This window comes from Balaenoptera borealis (genome assembly GCF_965194805.1).
Source record: "Balaenoptera borealis genome assembly, chromosome: 5".
Lineage (NCBI taxonomy): Eukaryota > Metazoa > Chordata > Mammalia > Artiodactyla > Balaenopteridae > Balaenoptera > Balaenoptera borealis.
The window spans coordinates 26,752,278-26,774,027 of record NC_138862.1 but is presented as its reverse complement, the minus strand read 5'-3'; the positions used below and the strand labels follow the sequence as shown (position 1 = coordinate 26,774,027).

The following is a 21,750-nucleotide window of genomic DNA, read 5'->3' as shown; positions in this document are numbered from 1 at the left end:
ATATTTTTAGACAAACAGAAACAAAGTTTACCTTAAAGAGATCCTCAGTAAAGGAATTTGTAAAGGACATACCTCTGGAAGAGGGAAAAGAAGTGTTTTGAGATACAAGAAGAAATGGTGAAGAAAGTGTAGACTGGTGATGAAAGGAAAACACAATCTAAAAGTTGTGAATGAAGTTTTATTTGGGGACCTTATGAGGATATAGCCTGGGGAGCAGTCTCTCAGATAGTTACGGGGAACTGCTTTAAAGAGGTAAGGGAGGAGCCAGGATATATATAGGAGTTTTTTGCTGAAAAAACAACACACACATGTAGTCAAACATCAAAATATTACTGCTGGGCTTCTCTGGTGGCGCAGTGGTTGCGAGTCTGCCTGCCAATGCAGGGGACACGGGTTCGAGCCCTGGTCTGGGAAGATTCCACGTGCCGCGGAGCAGCTGGACCTGAGAGCCACAATTACTGAGCCTGTGCGTCTGGAGCCTGTGCTCCGCAACAAGAGAGGCCGCGATAGTGAGAGGCCCGCGCACCGCGATGAAGAGTGGTCCCCGCTTGCCGCAACTGGTGAAAGCCCTCGCACAGAAACGAAGACCCAACACAACCATAAATAAATAAACAAATCCTTAAAAAAAAAAAAAGTAAAAGTCTATTAATTAAAAAAAAAAATTACTGCTAATCACAAAAAACCAGATATCTCAAGTCAGTGATTTTAGTGCTTTTCTATACGTGGGAAGATGCAAGAGTCTGGGCTCACTGAAATCATTCCTTAGACATGCATCTTAACTATCTAGGCCTAGTATCCAAAGCACAGAATGCTTCCTGTTTTTCTCCATCCTGAATTCTCCTCAGGGTGCACTATTGGGTGGGGGAGGGCAGTTGCAGTGGTTGATGGCTTGATCCTTGTAGAACTGGAATGGCAGGCAACATTCTTTGTTTATTGGAGTGGCGGGCAACATTCCCTTTCCATAAGACAAATCTAATTAGACACTGGCTACATAAAAAAAAAAAAAAAGACAATGTATAATTATAAGGTAGACAGAATAAAAACAATGGATTACAATAAATTAGGAGAGGGATTTGATAGGGGTTAAACCAGTCTAAGATCCTTGTATTATTCAGGGGAAGAGTAAAGATGTCAATTCTCTTCAGACTTTAAAAATTTCAATATTCATGGAAACATTTCACCCCAAGTGAGGGCAGATTTTTGAATAAATATGGAGAATTAAACACATGCATCTGCCTCTACTCCTCCCAAAGAAAACCTCACTAAAATCACAGTAAATAGACTTTAAAAGGCCTCCAGGTATAAGGACAAAGAAGACAGAAGATGAAGTACAAATTTTTGGAAGCTGAAAAGCAGATGGATGAAAGTTTACTGACTGAATGCACTCAAGAAAGTTGAATTCTAGTCCAGCAATGGTCCAAATGAAGCTTCAAATAGTTTCAAAACCGAGCAGGACCCCATGGGGCCCTCCAGGGTACAAATCCTTTCTGTGTCCCCATTTCTTGTTTGTAGGAAATAGGTTTCAATCAGCCTCTTTGACCTTTCCTGAAGTCCAAAGGGCAGGTTCAAACAGTTGCTAATCAGAAAAGTGAGGGAATGCAGAAACAAAGGAAGAGCAATCAAGAAACAATAGCACAGCAATAAAGCAGGGTCCTGGTTCCTCCTCAAGGAATATACACAACAATATCTTTGAGTTCTTCTGCTGGAACTAAGGCCCCCCACCCAGGTGGAGGATGGTAACTCCAGGCTGAGCACAAGAGTCCTGGAAAAGCAACCTGTCACCTCACCACTAACCAATCAGAAGAAAGTCTGCACACAGTGGAAGATAACAAAGACTCTAAAATCCTCCCCAAATGATTAAATGCAATTAACTCCCCCTTTTTCCCTTTAAAACTTTTCATGGTCGAGCAGAGTCTTTGGAGCTGGTTCTTGAATAACTTCACCTGGGGGTCCGTCCACCTTCTCCCCAGGTTGCTGGCCTCCTGAATAAAGCAACCTTTCCTTTCCAACCAACACTTGTCTTGGAGTGCTTGGTCCCTAAGAAAGGGCAATTTATTTAATGGTTGTGTGCTATTTGTTACCTTGGTTTGAGGATACCAAACAATCCATAATTTGTACATTCCAGAATTAATGAGATTATCTCATTACAGATTCCAGGAGACATAATTTCCAAGCTGACAACAACAAAGACTATTTAAGGTGTCATTAAGAAGTTTCAGACTACTGCATAATTTCAGCTACTGTTTATACGAAATAATGTACTCATAAGCCAAAGTCTAAAGATGACTTCAATTCAAATAACTTTTTTCCCCAGTTTTAATGCAATTTCTAAAAGAAAAATAGTTCACTAAATAAGATAAACTGCTCCTTTCAAAGTTACTCAAATCTTAGAGATGATACATTTGAAAAATCTGTGTTCAGTAATCTAAAGAAGTAGAAAACATTAATTTTGTGAAATTTACCTTTACTTGCTAAAAAGCTATATTAAGATGTAATGATTTGTGAGTTATTGTACAGATATTTACATACACTTTATTAATATATGAATTAAATATATTCAGTTCAACAAATACTAGAGAACCTACTATGGGCTGTGCTCCCAAGAGTAAAAACGATGAATAATGTGCCTTTTGGCCTTCTAGGAATATTCAGAGTAAGAGAAGTGATTGATAGGTATGAAAATGCCTACCACAGAAGGAGGCAAAAGGTAAGGAGTGTAAAACAAAGTACCAGAAGGAAAAGGATTAAGATGAAAATCCTTTTGGGTAATTGCTAAAGATTTCCTCTAGATGACCCCTGAGATGACCCCTGAGGGTCGGTTTGCTTTCTACTGAAGGAGACACTCAAGGTAGCAACTTGATAACAAAATGTGTGCTGCTTGGAAGTGATTAATACTAGAAAAGTCCTCATAAACAGTCTGCAATAGATATGAACTTTAATAGTTAATCTCTTCTAATCTCATAAAATATAACGTGGTGCGTAAAATTTCAAGTTCCAAATATTTTATACCTTCAATTATATCCAGTAGAATTCCTGTTTCCTCAACTAATAGGAAGTCCCTAGCAGTTACTCTGGACTCTCCTTAGATCAGCCAGGATCCCACTGGAGACAAGTTAAATCAGGATCGCTGGAGTAGGGGTTCAGGTATTTGTATTTTACAAAAGTTCTCCAGATAATTTTAATGTGCAGCCAGGGTTGCAAATGACCTGCCTAAATTGTAGCTGGGCAATTTTGGTCTTCCCGATAACTGGTTTACTTTCTTTGCTAGTTCAATAAATAACAAGAATTTTCCAATATTATTTTTTATTAGCTTCCACTTTACTGACCACTTACTATGTGCCAGGCATGGTTCCAAGCATACTTTTGTGCATTGTCTCTAATTTTCATAGCTACCCTTGGAGTAGGTGCTGTTTCTAAGTTACTTGCCCAGTTACTACCCCATTCCGGAGCCCAAGAATTTACCCACTGCACAATACTGCTTCTCTCCTCACTAATTGACTCCTCATAAGGAACTGTTGTGAACACCAAAGTCTCTCAGCAGATGTAAATAAACGTTATCTGGAAAGACCAACGAAGAACAAGTAATGGAGGGCACCAGGAGGCAGAAGCGACATCGCAGGGCTGACCGGGAGATTCTGCGAGATTCAAGATCTCTAATCCCCCGGTCTCCCAACTACCACCCGCCCCCGCCCCAAGCCTTTAATCGTCCCTACTGAGCCCCGCTTTTCAACCTCACTGGTCCTTGTTGGCCAATGTCAGAGCTGGAATAACGTTTAAATACAGGGGAAGAAGCCCAATCCGGGTATTTCCCAAATTAGCTTAGTCATTACTGGAGATGGGGAAAAGCCTTCTCTAGCCTTCTTCTACACCAGTCTGAAAGGACTCTACGAGATGGGAGCAAATGCCAGGGCTGCCCACTTGGCTTCCTCTAGGGCCTTAGGTGGAAGACCCGCCCCAGCAGCAAACATCCAGAGATAGGAGGCGTGGCTGGAGGCTCCCACCCCTACTACCCCGAGGGGAAGGTGGGGTAAGTGCAGGCGGGGCTGACTGCTTTAGTTGCCTTTCAGGGTCCGGGGGCAGGTGGGCGAGTTTTGTCCCGTGCCTTGCCTTTAAGCCAGGGTGCGATAGCAGTTTCAGTCGTCTGGGGAGAGGGGCTGGCCCGACCCACGTGCACAAACCCAATTTAACTGAAGGCATTGAGGGGGGGGGATCCGAGTTCAGGCTTGGGGAGAGTAGCTGCCGGCGCACGTCAACGCCCGAGCTCCGCTGGCAGGAGTTCCTTACTCGCGTGGGTCCCAGGGCAGCCCGCCGTGGGCTCCCGGTTGCCATAGCAACCCCACGCGCCTGGCAGGGACGGCGCGCGCCGCGGGGCTTCACTACTACCGGAAGTGACGTGTTTCACCTGCCGAGCGAGGGCGGGGTGGGACCGGGCTGCGAGGTGCCGCCGCAGCCAGCCGGTCGGGAACGCGCGGGGAGCCGGGTGACTGAGACCCCGGGTGAGAGCCGCCTACCTGCAGTCGTCGCCCACAGCTGGGCCGCCACCATGGCGCTTCTGCGCTTCGTGCTCCTGTGCGGATTCGCGGGTGAGTGGGGGGCAGATCGGTCCCTCGGGTCTTTATTGCCTGGCCAACCCTGGGGCGCTCGCTGCCTGCGGCCACCCGGGAACAATGAGGCTTGGGGGAGGGGGCGGGCGCGACTCGGGGGCGCTGCGGCAGTGGTGGCGGTGCGCGCGGAATTGCACCGGGGTGATTTTGCCGGACCGGGCGCGCGAGCCCCGAAGGTGGGGCCAATGGGAGGGGAGCCCTGCGGGGCCGTGGGGTACCGGGGGGGGCGTTGGAGTGGGGGACCGAACCCCGGGATGTGGGGCGGCGGTGAAGAGGGCTCCCCGGGCGCGGGTGGGTGGGCGCGGCGTGCCGGCTGCGCCTGGCGTCTCTCCCAGACTATTCTTTGCCGCGGGTGCGGGCTTTGCTTTATTTGCTCTTGCCCTTTCCCTTGTTAGCCGCGGTGTCGTTTCCATCGGGGTTACCCGGTTTCAAAAGCCTTGGGCGGCGAGTTTTCAGGTGTGGAGCAGTCCAAGCCAGGAGACCGAATTACAAACGCCATGATTAAATGGACACTGAGCTTTTCAGTGCCTCAGATCGTCCAAGCTACCTCTAGGAAAGAGGCGCTGAGCGAACTGTGGGCTGAGCATTCTTGGTCTCACGGAAGAGGCGAGCCCAGGCACGAGCTGTTAACTAGACGGTAACTCGACGAAGTGGACCGTGGAAAATCAGTAGATTCCTGCAAAAATGCAGTATTGATTTCTGCAGTCGCGGGGCAAAGTGCAAAGGAGAAATTAGTAACCTTGGTTTTGAGTTTATAATGTTTTGATTCATTTTGATGATAAGCTGACTTGTACAGGGAATTTCGAAAGGATTCGCCAAGTAATAATACATGTTCGACTGCGCCTTTCTCGGGAGGGGGAAAAGGGCATTTAAAACTGAGTGGACCAAAAAAAAAAAAAAAAAACTGAGTGGACATGAGGCATAATCGTTCGATATCTTTAAAAAACGAATTTGTTGCCATGTCCGTGCTTTAACCAACTGATATTGTTTTGTCAAAGTAAGCATTTTAGAACCAAAGGATTCATTAAACCAACCACAACAACAAAAAAATCCATCAGTGGGACCCTAGGAGGCACACTTTGTGTAGCCTCCGGAAGGATAATTTTTTTAAGCGCTCTAAAGCTGGATCGAGTGGCCCTTTCTGTTGGGATGGCTCTCTGCTTCCTGTTGAAATGTTAATTCCATTGTTGGATGCCCCAGCTGTAAGCATTACTCATGGGATCAACATTCTATTGACAAGTCTAATCTTCGATATGAGTCTATAGCGTTACCTCCACCTTTTTTAATACATATCATTTAGACATGGGTGAAATTTCCAAAGTAAAGCTTCCGGAAAAGCTAAGAGTCAGTAACCATTTTACATGATACGTTACGCCTTGTTTTGGTCAAGGACTAAACTGAAGTAGAAGTTGAGAACATTGTGATCTCTGTGGGAAAAAATGTTTTAGCCTACATCCAGAGCAGAGAAGTGGAAGAACATAAACCATATAGAGGATTCCCCCGCCCCCCCCCCCAGGGATATCAGGATAATTGTCTGGATTTCATTTTTTTCTGGATGCCTCACTTTGGTAGGCACAATCTCAACCTAGGATATTTTGATACATATAGAGTCATTCTGCTCATATACTGTACACTATGGTACAGTGAACATCTCTTTAAAGGACTGTTGTCTTCAACTAAACTATTTTACTTCAATTTTCCAGCTTAGGAAGCAACTCAAAAACTGTAATTGATGTATGGCTTTGGGTATTTCTTCAGATACTTCTTGACATCTTAGAAATTTATTGCCATGAACTCAGTTTGAGTGGTAACAGGATTGGATTGTACAATTGGCAAAACAAGGTGGAGGCTTACATATTAAAAATTGCAGTGCTATTAGTAGATCTTCCTCTAGAGCTGTCTCTATGTGGGTTGTAGAGTTTTGTGTTGTACTCTGGTTGCTGATGGAACACTTTTTGATGCGTTTTTATCGCCTACCTAGTAGCAAGTCGTACCACTAGTAATAGTAGTGTCAGTAGTGGTAGAGCAGTAGCAGTTAGTAGTAAAAATAAAGCCTTGATTACACAGTTATTTTTTTTAAATAAATTTATTTATTTATTGGCTGTGTTGGGTCCTTGTTGCTGCGCGTGGGCTTTCTCTAGTTGTGGCGAGCAGGGGCTACTCTTTGTTGTGGTGGCTTCTCTTGTTGTGGAGCACGGGCTCTAGGCGTGCGGGCTCAGTTGTTGTGGCACATGGGCTCTAGAGTGCAGGCTCAGTAGTTGTGGCGCACGGCCTTAGTTGCTCCGCGGCATATGGGATCTTCCCGGACCAAGGCTCGAACCTGTGTCCCCTGCATTGGCAGGTGGATTCTTAACCACTGCGCCAACAGGGAAGTCCCTGATTCTTCAGTTATTAAATGCCAGGCACTGTTCTGAGGGCTTTACATACACTTATTTAATGTACCTTGTAGCCCTAGAGGATATATATGTATTATAATGATCCCTACTGTACAAGTGGAGAAACTGAGGCATGAAGTGGTTGTATAACTTTACTTGCCAAGGTCACAAATTTCCTTCTGAATCCCTGCTCTTATCACTATGCTGCCACTTTCCTCTGTGATTACCTCTAATCAACATCTTAAATTTGTATCACTGGTTATCTGTCATTTATTAAGAACCTGCTGTTGGTTTGACCGTGTGCCAAGTACTGAAGGCTTTTATTATTAGCCTTTTAATTTCTTGATCTTAGTTGAATATTTTCAGGCCCTCTGCGAACATGAGGATCCAGGGCTTAGACTGGTGTTGTAAGCTTAAATGGCCCATGACCCAGCAGCATCATTGTCACCTAGGGATGACAGTGTCAAACCACTTGTTAGCCGTGCAGTGGCGGCAGGACCCTGTTCTCTGTGCTTCAGTTGCTGCTTGGGTCAAGAATGGGAATCCCACTATAGCAGTTGATATAGTGGGAAATGTTTATTGTTTTGCTTTACCTGGAGTTTTTTCCTTTACTTGAAAAAAATGAAGATTGTTAGATGTGAACTTTATCCCCTCCATATGCCTCTCTCTTAATTACATTCCTGTCATTATACCACCGCCAGGGCAAAAGTTGCCTCTTCTCCAAGGCAAGCCACCCAACATTGGCTCCTTACCCTATCTGTTGTGGGGTTTCCATAAAATTACCCAATATACCTCATTGCACTAGGTCAGAGGGCAGGGGCATTGCCTGTGCTTCTGTTCATTGTTGCAGTCCCGGTGTTAGCTTGTGGCACCTGGCAGACAGCAAGTGTTCAGCAAATGTTGCACGGCTGAACGTTTTCAGCCTCTTTGCCAATAGGCCTATGTATATGATATGGCTCTCTTCAGTTATAGCTCTCTTTCCCTTCTCATCCAATAAAGATGGTCCTCCACTAGTGATCATTCCACTAGCCTTACTTCATTCCATTGTGAGAAGTTAAGCCTCTGCTTTATCTCTGACCTCATTATTCTGTCTCACCCACCTGCTTCAGTTGCCAGAGGTACCAATAACCACGTGCCAAATCCATTTATTTCTTGAGAGCTCCTTGACACCTATTTTGGTTCTTTCCTACTCTGTTAACTTGCCCTTCACTACCTTCTTCAATAGGTCCCTTAAATGCCAGCCTCCCCCATGATTTGACCCATAGCCCTCTTCTCAGTCTCCATCTTAAACCTGGGTGACTTCATCTATCCATCACTGTACACTCAGAATTGTTGCTAGTGACTTAAAAATGTTGCCAACTCACCTCTCCTTTGAATTCTGGGCCACTATTTCCATCTGCCTAACATTCGGCATCCCACCTGAATGCACTTGAGTACCTCAGGCTCTGCAGGTCCTCAACTGAACTTCCCATTAATTAACTGATTAAATGATCCAGTCATTCAAATATCTATGGCCTACTGTATACTATGGCTGTGCTAGATGCCCCTACAATAGTACAGGCGTTTGCAAGGTGCAAAAGGTTTGGTGGAACGTTCCCAGCAGATGGAGATCTGAAAGGGTATGATGTGCCTTGGGTTCAGTGCGTATAAGGCATCTAACTAACACTTCTCTTTTTGATGTGCACCTGAGTCATTATAAGGACGTGTGGGGTGGAGCTTGAGAGTTTACATCTTAACAGGTTCCACATGACATCACTGCTGAGTACACTTTGAGTGGACAGAGACCCAGAGACTGTGCCGAGAGCTTAGGAGATGATCCCCCAGGAGTGGCACTGAGAAGCTTGTGGAGGTGTTAAAGAAGTGAGGTTATACACTGAGGTTTATTCTCTTGAATGGTGTAGAACTCTGCAGCAGTTCTGGAGGCAGGTAGGACCAATAGATCTAACGCATTAATCCATCTGGGATGACCTGGACACAAGCAGTCCCTGTTGAAATACAGCAGAGTGGTGCTGGGCTTCCTCTTTCATCTGAAAATTGTTCTGAGGGAGATGCAGAGGAACCCGGTATCTGGTTGATTGAATGAGTGGCAAGAAAAAGTTGGAGGGAGCCAGTAAGATTTCTGGCTTGAGTGAATGATCATGTCACTAATCTATAGGGAATAAAGAAAGGAGAAGCAAGTTTTAGGGAGATGACAGTGAGCTTTGGACAAGTTGTATCTGTGGTGCCTGAGGGGAATGGAGGTGAAAGATACCCAGTAGGAAGACTTAAGCAAAGGACTGGATCTCAGGAGAGAGGCAAAGATTGGCGATACAGAACTGAGAATCACTGCTGATAGGTGGCATCTGTGTCTGGTTAACCAGGAAAAGCAGGAAGGACTAGAAAAGAAGGTGAAATGTGATGCTGGGGAACATCAACATCTAGTAAGTAGGCAGGAGGTGAGGAACCCGGGGACAGTAAGGAGTGATGGAGAGTGCAGGAGAACTAGAGGATGAGGTGTCCCAGAAACTGATGAAGAAATGAGCCCAGTGGGCCTTACATTAGGAGATTATTGAGAACATTTGGGAAGTGATCGAATCCAGAGGGAGGACAGTACCTGTACTGAGAGTAAAGCTAGATTTTAAGAGATTGAAGAGAGGGCATCAGGTAAGTAGAGAATGAGAGATTACTTTGCACTTGCAGTTGGTTTAGTGCATGTTGCACATATGGCCTTCATTCCAGGGGACAGTAGCAGACTCCATGGGAGAAGGTAGAAGCCAGACGATAAGAACTCTTAACTTGTGTGTGTGTGTGTTTATTGAAGTTTAGTTGATTAACAATGTTTCAGGTGTACAGCAAAGTGATTCAGTGTGTGTGTGTGTGTATATATATATACACACACACACTTTTTCTGATTCTTTTCCATTATAGGTTATTACAAGGTACTGAATATAGTTCCCTGTGCTATACAGTAGGTCTTCATTGTTTATCTAGAACTCTTAACTTCCAACCACCCAGACATAGAACCTTGTTCACATGATCATTCTTCTTTAAAACAGTGTATTCCTCTTTACACGCATTCCGGGACTCTGAACCCCTTGGCTTCCCAGGGGGTGTCACTGTCTCATCCCATCTCTTATGTAGGGATACCATCAACTTTAAAAATGCTTAAATATCCCTCCTGACATGCCTTCAACCCTTATATCCCTCTTTCAGTACTGCCTGTCTCTCCTTTTCTCCACCGGATTTCTTGAAGGAGTTGCCTGCCTTTGTTGACTCCATTATTTTCCTTCATATCCATTAATTCTTCTGCCCTTTGCAATCTGATTTTCACCCCCCTCAACTCCTGTGAAACTGCAGTGGCCGCTGTGGCTGCATCCAGTGGACATGTCACACCTTCAACCTCTTAAACCTCTTAGCGAGAATGGCTCTATTGACTAATCTCTTTCTTCCTTGAGCTGTTTCTCATTCTCCTTTGTGGGCCCACTTTCCTCCCTCTACTTAAATGTCAGTTTCTGGCTTCAGTTACCATTTATGTCCTTACAGCCTCCAGTCTGCTTCCTGTCTCACTCTCCCAAAGCTTTGCCCATAATGTCAAACCACTCACTTGACAGCTATGCTTAGACTTCCCACAGGTACCACCAGTTGAACCTGTCTCCAAACCACTGTTCTCTCTCACATTAAATGGCATTTTCAGCCACCAAAATGCCCAGGCAAAAATCTGGGTACCTTACTTGACTTTTCGTATTCTCTCCCCAGCTTACACCCAGTTTCTAAGTCACTTGTGTCCCTCCAGCCACTCCTGGAGGGATACAGCGTACCTCAGTGTAAACCACCATCTCTTAAGATGGTTGAAGTAGCTTCATAATTGGTTTTTCATTGAGTGAGGGAATAAATGGGGAAAGATGTACTAGGCAGGAGTTTCTGTTTGTTGGCTTGAGAAAAGACCTGGAAGGGAAAGAGTATTTGAAGATCAAGGATAGGTATATCGTTGAAGAGTTGAGCAGGGCTGGCTCGGCGTCCTGCACAGGCCAGCTTTGTGTGTGTCAGCCCTGCCATGCGTTCAGTATTGGAGTGAACTTATGTTACCACTCCAGTCTCATTTTAATCCCCTGCTTGCAGCCTGTTCTCCCGTCTCCCTTCGTTTCCGCCTTTCCTCTCTCATACTCAAATCATTATCAGGTGTAACTAAGTAAAGGCAAGAATTGAGACTGGGAGCTTTTGATTTGCTTCATTTGGTGGCCAGCAAGTAATGAATGTGAACGTTAAAATAATTTAAAAATTATTAAAGTAATTATTAAGGTAACCTGGAAAATAATTAAAAATTATCTAACTGAAATGAGCTTATGGCTTTATCTTACTGTCATCTACGTAGCATTTTTATTTCTATTTTTATTTATTTACGTATTTCGGCTGTGCCAGTCTAAGTTACGGCATGTGGGATCTTTAGTTGCGGCGCGCATGCGGGATCTAGTTCCCCGGCCAGGGATGGAACCCAGGCCCCCTGCGTTGGGAGCTCAGAGCCTTAGCCACTGGACCATCAGGGAAGTGCCTCCCTTGCATTTTTTAAAGAAAACAAATCTAATGTTCTAGAATAATTGTTAGATTGGTTTTGGAATTAGATTGGTTTCTGTTAAGAATATGATGCTAAGGGGAAGTAAAGAGCAGTAGCCTTTTTTAGCCCTGGCTCCTTTATTTTCTACATAATTTCTTCAGTGGGGCTGAAATTACAAATGGTGGCGTGTGAGGGGGATGGGAGAACTTCACCTTGGCCCAGTGAAGTGGTCTGTACAGGAAGCTGGTAGTTTATGGTTTGGTGATCTCTTGGGGCTCATTTATTGATATTCTTTGTAATTTGTTCACTTTGTTGAATCCATTACTGTCTCCACGTAAAAGAAAATGGGAAGGAAGTTGAAAATGTTTCTGTATTCAGTGGCAAAATGGTGACTTAAAGGAACATTTACCTCTTTTGTGCTTTCCCACTGGTCTTTTCTGTAGGCTTTCCCTCCCCTGATTGACTCACCCTTTCTGGTTTCTAATAATGAGTTAGCCAATTAAAGTTTAAGCCTTAAAGGCCTTAGCTTGACTCAGCAGTATTTGCAGTTTATTTTAATTGGCAGGGTGCTGGTAGAAGAAAAGGTTATTGCCTGCCCTGTTGACAAAGGGAAGGTAGGATAAGGGAAGGAGATAGTAACAGTCTATTTTTAGGGTAGGTGTGAGATCAATGGCATGGTTCAGTTTGTCCTCTGATAGTTGGTGAGAAAAGGATTAATAGTCACATTAACCAATGTTTATACATACTGAGACAGTGCAAATTTCTTTACAGACTATTAAATCACTTTCATTCTTTCAAAGATATTTTACAGGTTGGAATGGGAATGACTTTGTTTCATTTACTTCCAAGAAATAAAACTTTAGATTTCAAGAAGAAGCAACATAACTAATCATGATTACTTTTTCACTTCCCTATCGTGTAACTGTATGTTCTGTGTATTTATTTATCTATCTATCTATTTATTTATTTATGGCTGCCTTGGGTCTTTGTTGCTGCACGCAGGCTTTCTCTAGTTGCTGCGGTGGCTTCCCTTGTTGCGGAGCACGGGCTCTAGGCACACGGGCTTCAGTAGTTGTGGCTCACGGGCTCTAGGCACGCGGGCTTCAGTAGTTGTGGCACGCGGGCTTAGTTGCTCCAAGGCATGTGGGATCTTCCCGTACCAGGGATCGAACCCATGTCCCCTGCATTGGCAGGCGGATTCTTAACCACTGCGCCACCAGGGGAGTCCCTGTGTGAGTTTTATAGATTTCTCCAAAGGAAGTATGGTTTGGCTGCACAGATAAAAATGCTGTCAAGGAATCTCAAGGAATATGCAGATACGGTGAAATGAAACGTGTTGAGCCACATCTTTGCTGAATTGTTAGAGTGACTCTAGTTGACCCTCCTCAGTCTCTCAGATGCCCCAGTGAAGAGTGCTTTGAACTCTTGAATACCAGACTATTCCCATGGGGGTTTTCTTTAATGGACCAGACAAAAACTTCAAGTGTTTTGTGCCCTGGATAGTTCTACAGTAAGAATTGAGAAGACTCTTTAACCTACTTGGTTGTACACTGTGAAATCTGATACTTTTAGAATGAGCTGGTAACTCTGGGCTAGAAAAGTGATCTTACTGTGTTTTTAAAGATAGTTTCACATGCATCTAATTTGAATCCACTCTCCTGACAGACTATGGGTAGGAAGGACACATTTTTTTTTTTAAAATAAGGAATCAAGTTGTAAAGCCAAGGCCTTAAGTTCAGTAAATTATGGCATTGGTCCGGGACAGTGCTGTCCTAGTAGAAACATATGTCATTTAAAATGTTCTGGTAGTCACATTTAAAAGTGAAAAGGAAAAGGTGAAATCAATTTGTATATATTTTGTTTAACCCAATATATACAAAATATTAATTCCATATGTGGTCAAATTGAACATCAGTAAGATTAATTTTTTTTTTTTTTTTTTATACTAAGCCTTCAAAATCTGGTATTTTACCTACAGCACATCTCAGTTTGCACTGGCCACATTTCACGTGCTCAGTAGCTGTGTGCGGCTAGCAGATACCCTTTTGGTCAGCACAGGTCTAGAACTTGGAGCTTTAGTTCCAGAACATTCCACCATATTTAGTTTCAGAACATTCCACTAACTAAAATAGCATGGGTGTGGTGTGCCATCAAAACAGCTTTGTCAAATGGAAAGTGCCTTTGGAACTGCTCTCATGAGATTTTATCTAAAATAATTATTTGTGTCACAGTATTCCCGTTGACAACAAGTTAAATAAAGTCTCGTGTTATTTAGTTTCTTGTAATCATCAGAGCATTTGTTGCACACAAAATTATATCAGCTGTCCTTTTTTGGTAGTTATATTTTAGGTATAAGGTAGAAAAAACAAATATATGGACAAAAATAATATTTTTGGCTTGCCTATGGGGGGAATAAATGCATTTATGGAGAGATTGAAAGTAAGGATAGAGTGGTCCCTGGTGATGGTTGCTAGGAGATTTGAATTCATTTTGGGATATTAGAAAGGAAATCATGCCAAGATTGAGGCAATCTTAACAACAGTTAGACATGCTTACAACAGGGTTTTTTTTTTTAATTTTTTATTGTAACTAACCTTTTCTTTATTAACTTCAGTATTTTCCATAAGTAGATAACATTTGCTTGCTTTGCTATTATGTCTCTTTGCTTTTTTTTTTCATGTGATCTCATCTTTATAAGACACTTCACCTGAGTTTCTTTGCTTTTTTTTTGTTGTTTTTTTGGCCAGGTACTCACTTTTCCTGTTTCATGTTAATTAAAGGAAGAAAAGAGAGCCTGAGGTTTTTTTTGAACAAGGAGGCAAAGGCAGATTTCTTAAAATGAAGCAATACATGTTATTTTATGAAGGTGATGAAAATATTCACTATGGCAACAGATCTGCTTTACCCATAGTGCAAAATACCCTATTTGCATTTGTTTTGCCAGAGACTTCTGAAATTAGCATCTCTGTATTAGAGAACATGGGGAAAATAATATACTACATAGATTGAAAAGAGGCTGAGACTTAATTTTTTTTTTAAGGTTTAAAAAAACAAAACTTTTATTTAGAAAGGCTGAAATGATTGCATGCTAATTTGAACAGATAGGTTGTATAAGAAAATTCCATTTTTGATACCCTCCAAGAGTTGGATTCCATTATGTGTGCTTTGCTCTTTCTTTAGACCTCTTAACTTCAGACTGGAGTTGAACAGAAATGTGGCTTACTCCTTCCCCCTCAATTCACTGAGAACTAATTTTATTTATTTATTTATGAAAGGGTTTTCTTTTTTTTTAAATTAGTTATCTGTTTTATACATATCAGTGTATACATGTCAATCCCAACCTCCCAATTCATCCCCCACCCCGCTTCCCCCCCTTGGTGTCCATACGTTTGTTCTCTACATCTGTGTCTCTATTTCTGCCTTGCAAACTGGTTCATCTGTACCATTTTTCTAGATTCCACGTTAACGGAATATAGAAATTCCATGCTGACTTACTTCACTCTGTATGACAGACTCTAGGACCATCCACATCTCTACAGACGACCCAATTTCGTTCCTTTTTATGGCTGAGTAATATTCCATTGTATATATTTACCACATCTTTATCCATTCGTCTGTCAATGGGCATTTAGGTTGCTTCCATGACCTGGCTATTGTAAATAGTGCTGCAATGAACATTGGGGTGCATGTGTCTTTTTGAATTATGGTTTTCTCAGGGTATATGCCCAGTAGTGGGATTGCTGGGTCATATGGTAATTCTATTTTTAGTTTTTTAAAGCACCTGCATACTGTTCTCCATAGTGGCTGTATCAATTTACATTCACACCTACAGTGTGAGAGGGTTCCCTTTTCTCCACACCTTCTCCAGCATTTGTTGTTTGTAGATTTTCTGATGATGGCCATTCTAACCAGTGTGAGTTGATACCTCATTGTAGTTTTGATTTGCATTTCTCTAATAATGAGTGATGTTGAGCAGCTTTTCATGTGCCTCTTGGCCATCTGTATGTATTCTTTGGCCCATTTTTTGACTGGGTTGTTTGTTTTTTAATTTTTTAAAAAATAAATTTATTTAATTTATTTAGGCTGTGGTGGGTCTTCATTCTGCACGCAGGCTTTCTCTAGTTGCAGTGAGCGGGGGCTACTCTTCGTTGCGGTGCATGGGCTACTCATTGTGGTGGCTTCTCATTGCAGAGCACAGGCTCTAAGTGCGCGGGCTTCAGTAGTTGTGGGACGCGGGCTCAGTAGATGGGGCTCATGGGCTCTAGAGCACAGGCTCAGTAGTTGTGGCACACGGGCTTAGTTGCTCCGCGGCATGTGGGATCTTCCCAGACCAGGGCTCGAACCCATGTCCCCTGCATTGGCAGGCGGATTCTTAACCACTGCACCATCAGGGAAGCCCTGTGCAAAGGTCCCATTTGTTTATTTTTGTTTTTATTTCCATTACTCTAGGAGGTGGGTCAAAAAAGATCTTGCTGTGATTTATGTCAGAGTGTTCTTCCTATGTTTTCCTCTAAGAGTTTGATAGTGTCTGGCCTTCCATTTAGGTCTTTAATCCATTTTGAGTTTATTTTTGTGTATGGTGTTAGGGAGTGTTCTAATTTCATTCTTTTACATGTAGCTGTCCAGTTTTCCCAGCACCACTTTTTGAAGAGATTGTCTTTTCTCCATTGTATATCCTTGCCTCCTTTGTCATAGATTAGTTGACCATAGGTGCGTGGGTTTATCTGTGGGCTTTCTATCCTGTTCCATTGATCTATGTTTCTGTTTCTTGTGCCAGTAGCATATTGTCTTGATTACTGTAGCTTTGTAGTATAGTCTGAAGTCAGGGAGTCTGATTCCTCTAGCTCCTTTTTTTTCCCTCAAGACTGCTTTGGCTATTCGGGGTCTTTTGTGTCTCCATACAAATTTTAAGATTTTTTGTTCTAGTTCTCTAAAAAATGCCATTGGAAGTTTGATAGGGATTGCATTGAATCTGTAGATTGCTTTGAGTAGTATAGTCATCTTCCAATCCAACAACATGGTATATCTCCATCTGTTTCTGTCATCTTTGATTTCTTTCATCAGTGTCTTATAGTTTTCTGAGTATAGGTCTTTTACCTCCTTAGGTAGGTTTATTCCTAGGTATTTTATTCTTTTTGTTGCAATGGTGAATGAGATTGCTTCCTTAATTTCTCTTTCTGATCTTTCATTGTTAGTGTATAAGAATGCAAGAGATTTCTGTGCATTAATTTTGTATCCTGAAACTTTACCAAATGCATTGATTAGCTTTAGTAGTTTTCTGATGGCATCTTTAGGATTCTGTACGTATAGTATCATGTCATTTGCGAACAGTGACAGTTTTACTTCTTTTCTAATTCGTATTCCTTTTATTTCTTTTTCTTCTCTGACTGCCGTGGCTAGGACTTCCAAAACTATGTTAACTAATAGTGATGAGAGTGGACATCCTTGTCTTGTTCCTCATGTTAGAGGAAATGCTTTCAGTTTTTCACCATTGAGAACGATGGGTTCTCTCTTGCTGTGGGTTTGTCATATATGGCCTTTATTATGTTGAGTTAGGTTCCCTCTATGCCCACTTTCTGGAGAGTTTTTATCATAAATGGGTGTTAAATTTTGTCAGAAGCTTTTTCTGCATCTATTGAGAGAATCATACGGTTTTTCTTCTTCAGTTTGTTAATATGGTGTAGCACATTGATTGATTTGTGTATTTTGAAGAGTCCTTGCATTCCTGGGATAAATCCCACTTGATCATGGTGCATGAACCTTTTAATGTGCTGTTGGATTCTGTTTGCTAGTATTTTGTTGAGGAATTTTGCATCTATATTCATCAATGATATTGGTCTGTAATTTTCTTTTTTTGTAGTATCTTTGTCTGGTTTTGGTATCAGGGTGATGGTGGCCTCATAGAATGAGTTCGGGAGTGTTCCTTTCTCTGCAATGTTTGGAAGAGTTTGAGAAGGACGGGTGTTAGCTCCTCTCTAAATGTTTGCTAGAATTCGCCTGTGAAGCCATGTGGTCCTGGACTTTTGTTTGTTGGAAGATTTTAAATCATAGTTTCAATTTCATTACTTGTGATTGGTCTGTTCATATTTTCTATTTTTCCTGGTTCAGTCTTGGATGGTTATACCTTTCTAAGAATTTGTCCATTTCTTCCAGGTTGTCCATTTTATTGGCATAGAGTTGCTTGTAGTAGTCTCTTAGGATGCTTTGTATTTCTGCAGTGCCCATTGTAACTTTTCCTTTTTCATTTCTAATTTTATTGATTTGAGTCCTTTCCCTCTTTTTCTTGATGAGTCTAGCTAAAGGTTTATCAATTTTGTTTATATTCTCAAAGAACCAGCTTTTAGTTTTATTGATCTTTGCTATTGTTTTCTTTGTTTCTCTTTCATTTATTTCTGCTCTGATCATTATGATTTCTTTCCTTCTACTAACTTTGGGTTTTGTTTGTTCTTCTTTCTCTAGTTCCTTTAGGTGTAAGGTTAGATTATTTATTTGAGAGTTTTCTTGTTTCTTGAGGTAGGATTGTATTGCTATAAACTTCCGTCTTGGAACTGCTTTTGCTGCATCCCATAGGTTTGGGATCGTCCTGTTTTCATTGTCATTTGTCTCTAGGTATTTTTTGATTTCCTCTTTGATTTCTTCAGTGATCTCTTGGTTATTTAGTAGTGTATTGTTTAGCCTCCACGTGTTTGTGTTTTTTACGTTTTTTTCCCTGTAAATGATTTCTAATCTCATAGTGTTGTAGTCAGAAAAGATGCTTGATATTTCAGTTTTCTTAAATTTACCAAGGCTTGATTTGTGACCCAAGATGTGATCTAGCCTCGAGAATGTTCTGTGTGCACTTGAGAAGAAAGTGTAATCTGCTCTTTTTGGATGGAATGTCCTATAAATATCAATTACATCTATCTGGTCTATTCTGTCATTTAAAGCATGTGTTTCCTTATTAATTTTCTGTCAATGATCTGTCCATTGGTGTAAGTGAGGTGTTAAGATCCACCACTGTTATTTTGTTACTGTCAATTTCCTCTTTCATAGCTGTTAGCATTTGTCTTATGTATTGAGGTGCTCCTATGTTGGGTGCATATATATTTATGATAGTTATGTCTTCTTGGCTTGATCCCTTGATCATTATGTAGTGTCCTTCCTTGTCTCTTGTAACATTCTTTATTTTAAAGTCTATTTTGTCTGATACGAGAATTGCTACTCTAGCTTTCTTTTGATTTCCATTTGCATGGAATATCTTTTTCCATCCCCTGACTTTCAGTCTGTATGTGTCCCTAGGTCTGAAGTGGGTCTCTTGTAGACAGCATATATATGGGTCTTGTTTTTGTATCCATTCAGCAAGCCTGTGTCTTTTGGTTGGAGCATTTAATCTATTCACATTTAAGGTAATTATTGATATGTATGTTCCTATTACCATTTTATTAATTTTGGGGGGTTTGTTTTTGTATGTCCTTTTCTTCTCTTGTGTTTCCCACTTAGAGAAGTTCCTTTAACATTTGTTGTAGAGCTGGTTTGGTGGTGCTGAATTCTCTTCGTTTTTACTTGTCTATAAAGCTTTTGATTTCTCCTCAAATCTGAATGAGATCCTTGCCGGGTAGAGTAACCTTGGTTGTAGGTTCTTCCATTTCATCACTTTAAATATATCATGCCACTCCCTTCTGGCTGTAGAGTTTCTTCTGGGAAATCAGCTGTTAACCTTATGGGAGTTCCCTTTTATGTTGTCAGTTTTTCCTTGCTGCTTTCAATAATTTTTCTTTGTGTTTAATTTTTGTCAGTTTGATTACTATGTGTCTTGGCGTGTTTCTCCTTGCATTTACCCTGCCTGGGACTCTCTGTGCTTTCTGGACTTGGGTGGCTATTTCCTTTCCCATGTTAGGGAAGTTTTCGACTATAATCTCTTCAGATGTTTTCTCAGGTCCTTTCTCTCTCTCTTTTCCTTCTGGGACACCTGTAATGCGAATGTTGCGTTTAATTTTGTCCCAGAGGTCTCTTAGGCTGTCTTCATTTCTTTTCATTCTTTTTTCTTTATTCTGTTCTGCGGCAGTGATATCCACGGTTCTGTCTTCCAAGTCACTTATCCGTTCTTCTGCCTCAGTTATTCTCCTATTGATTCCTTCTAGTGTATTTTTCATTTCGGTTATTGTATTGTTCATCTCTATTTGTTTGTTCTTTAATTCTTCTAGGTCTTATTTAAACATTTTTTGCATCTTCTCAGTCTTTGCCTCCATTCTTTTTCCCTGGTCCTGGATCATCTTCATTATCATTATTCTGAATTCTTTTTCTGGAAGGTTGCCTATCTCCACTTCATTTAGTTGTTTTTCTGGTGTTTTATCTTGTTCCTTCATCTGGTACATAGTCCTCTGTCCTTTCATTTTGTCTGTTTTTCTGTGATTGTGGTTTTCGTTCCACAGGCTGCAGGATTGTAGTTCTTTTTGCTTCTGCTCTCTGTCCTGTGGTCGAGACTTAATTTTAATCAGAAATGAAATTTGAGTGCTTTCCTGAGATGAGTATGTCTGTGTGTTCGTGAGGGGTGGGGGGAACGGGTGGGCCACAATCCAATTCATCAAATACTTAGAGAAAAGCTATCTGTATGTTCACATTCTTAACTCCTCCCCGCTTTGGTTTTACATCATAATTTACACTTTCCCTGGTCCTGATTTATAAGTTATATGTTAAGTTTCTCATACAGAATCTCAATCCCTGTGGGAGAAGTTTGGGGGGTAAATAAATAATCTGTACATGTGGGTGAGACATTGTAATAGGTGCTTCAGGAGATACGAGGAAGATGCCATTCCAGTACTATTGGCATGCTTCAATCTGGAGGAGGGAGACTGACACTTATTCTTGAGTAAAATAAAACAAATAAGTAAGTAAATAAGGCAGAGCAGGGTACTAATTTGAACAGATGTGTTATGTGATGTAAAACCATATGGTTTTCTGATTATTCTCTTGGGGACCCACTGGCTTCTCCAGATCATTTTCCCCCTTCACCTTGTGTACCAACCCTTCAGCCCACTGCTTATGCCAAACTTCTGGTTGTTTCCCCACACTGACCATGAAATGCCCTGCCTCATACTCACCCCCCAACCCCCATCATAGCATTATCTTGGTATTTTAGGATTCTTGTCCTACAGTTCACTTTTCAAACATCTTTACACCACATTTCCTTGATCCCTCAAACACAGTGATTTTCTGTGCATTTCACTTAGGCAGTCCTCTCCTTACACTTGGTTCTTCCTTTGAAATCTTGAACTCTATTGTCACTATTTCCCAGCTTTGTCAAATTTTCATCACACCTTGCTGTCAGTGAGATCTCCAGGCCCTTACCCACTTCCACCCTGCTTCTAGTCTTCCAGTTACTTTAAAACCAGAATTTCTTCACAAATCCTGCATCCCATAGTCAGATTTCAGCTCCCATCCCTGGTGTGGATCAATCCTACGGGCCAGTTTCTTTGCTTCTGCTCATGGACTGGGGTGCACAGCTGGAGAAAAAGTGCACATGCATAGCTGCATACATTAGGGAGACTGTTCTTATTTTCCCATTTGGCTAGACTTTTTTTTTCAATTACATTTATAAAACATCAGAACGTTTTATATACACATACTATATACACACACACACACACATATATTTACACATACACACATATATATATATTTATTTACTGTTTGGCTGCACAGCGCAGCTTCCAGGGTCTTAGTTCCCTGACCAGGGATTGAACCCAGATCCCGGAGTGGGAGCGCCGAGTCCTAACCACTGGACCACCAGGAAATTCCCAGAACATTATATATATATATATATTTTTCTTTTTATTTATTTATTTTTGGCTGTGTTGAGTCTTCGTTGCTGTGCACGGGCTTTCTCTAGTTGTGGTGAGCAGGGGCTACTCTTCATTGCGGTGCGCAGGCTTCTCATGGCGGTGGCTTCTCTTGTCGTGGAGCATGGGATCTAGGCGCGCAGGCTCCAGCAGTTGTGGCTTGCGGGCTCTAGAGCACAGGCTCAGTAGTTGTGGCACACGGGCTTAGTTGCTCCGCGGCATGTGGGATCTTCCCGGACCAGGGCTCGAACCCGTGTCCCCTGCATTGGCAGGCGGATTCTCAACCACTGCACCACCTGGGAAGCCCAGAACATTATATTTTTAACAAAGACAAAATAAAAATAACTTTTCTGCCTCTAACTCCTTCAGTTCTTTTTAAATTCATTTTTAAATAGACCTTCTATTTGAAGTATGACATTCAT

At 41.9% G+C, this 21,750-nt stretch overlaps 1 protein-coding gene across 4 annotated transcripts in view; it reads left to right on the top strand.

Annotated features, from left to right (window-relative positions):
- The first annotated feature begins 4,396 nt into the window (after positions 1-4,396).
- The window catches only part of CXADR (CXADR cell adhesion molecule), a 52,623-nt gene continuing 35,269 nt past the window's right edge, over positions 4,397-21,750 (top strand). For 3 of the 4 annotated variants that reach the window (XM_082391960.1, XM_082391957.1, XM_082391956.1), the window contains exon 1: positions 4,397-4,583. In XM_082391960.1, the coding sequence (XP_082248086.1) occupies positions 4,544-4,583 (40 nt within the window). In that variant the 5' untranslated portion in view covers positions 4,397-4,543. The remainder of the gene's footprint in view (positions 4,584-21,750) is intronic. The other variant, XM_082391958.1, reaches the window with a different exon arrangement.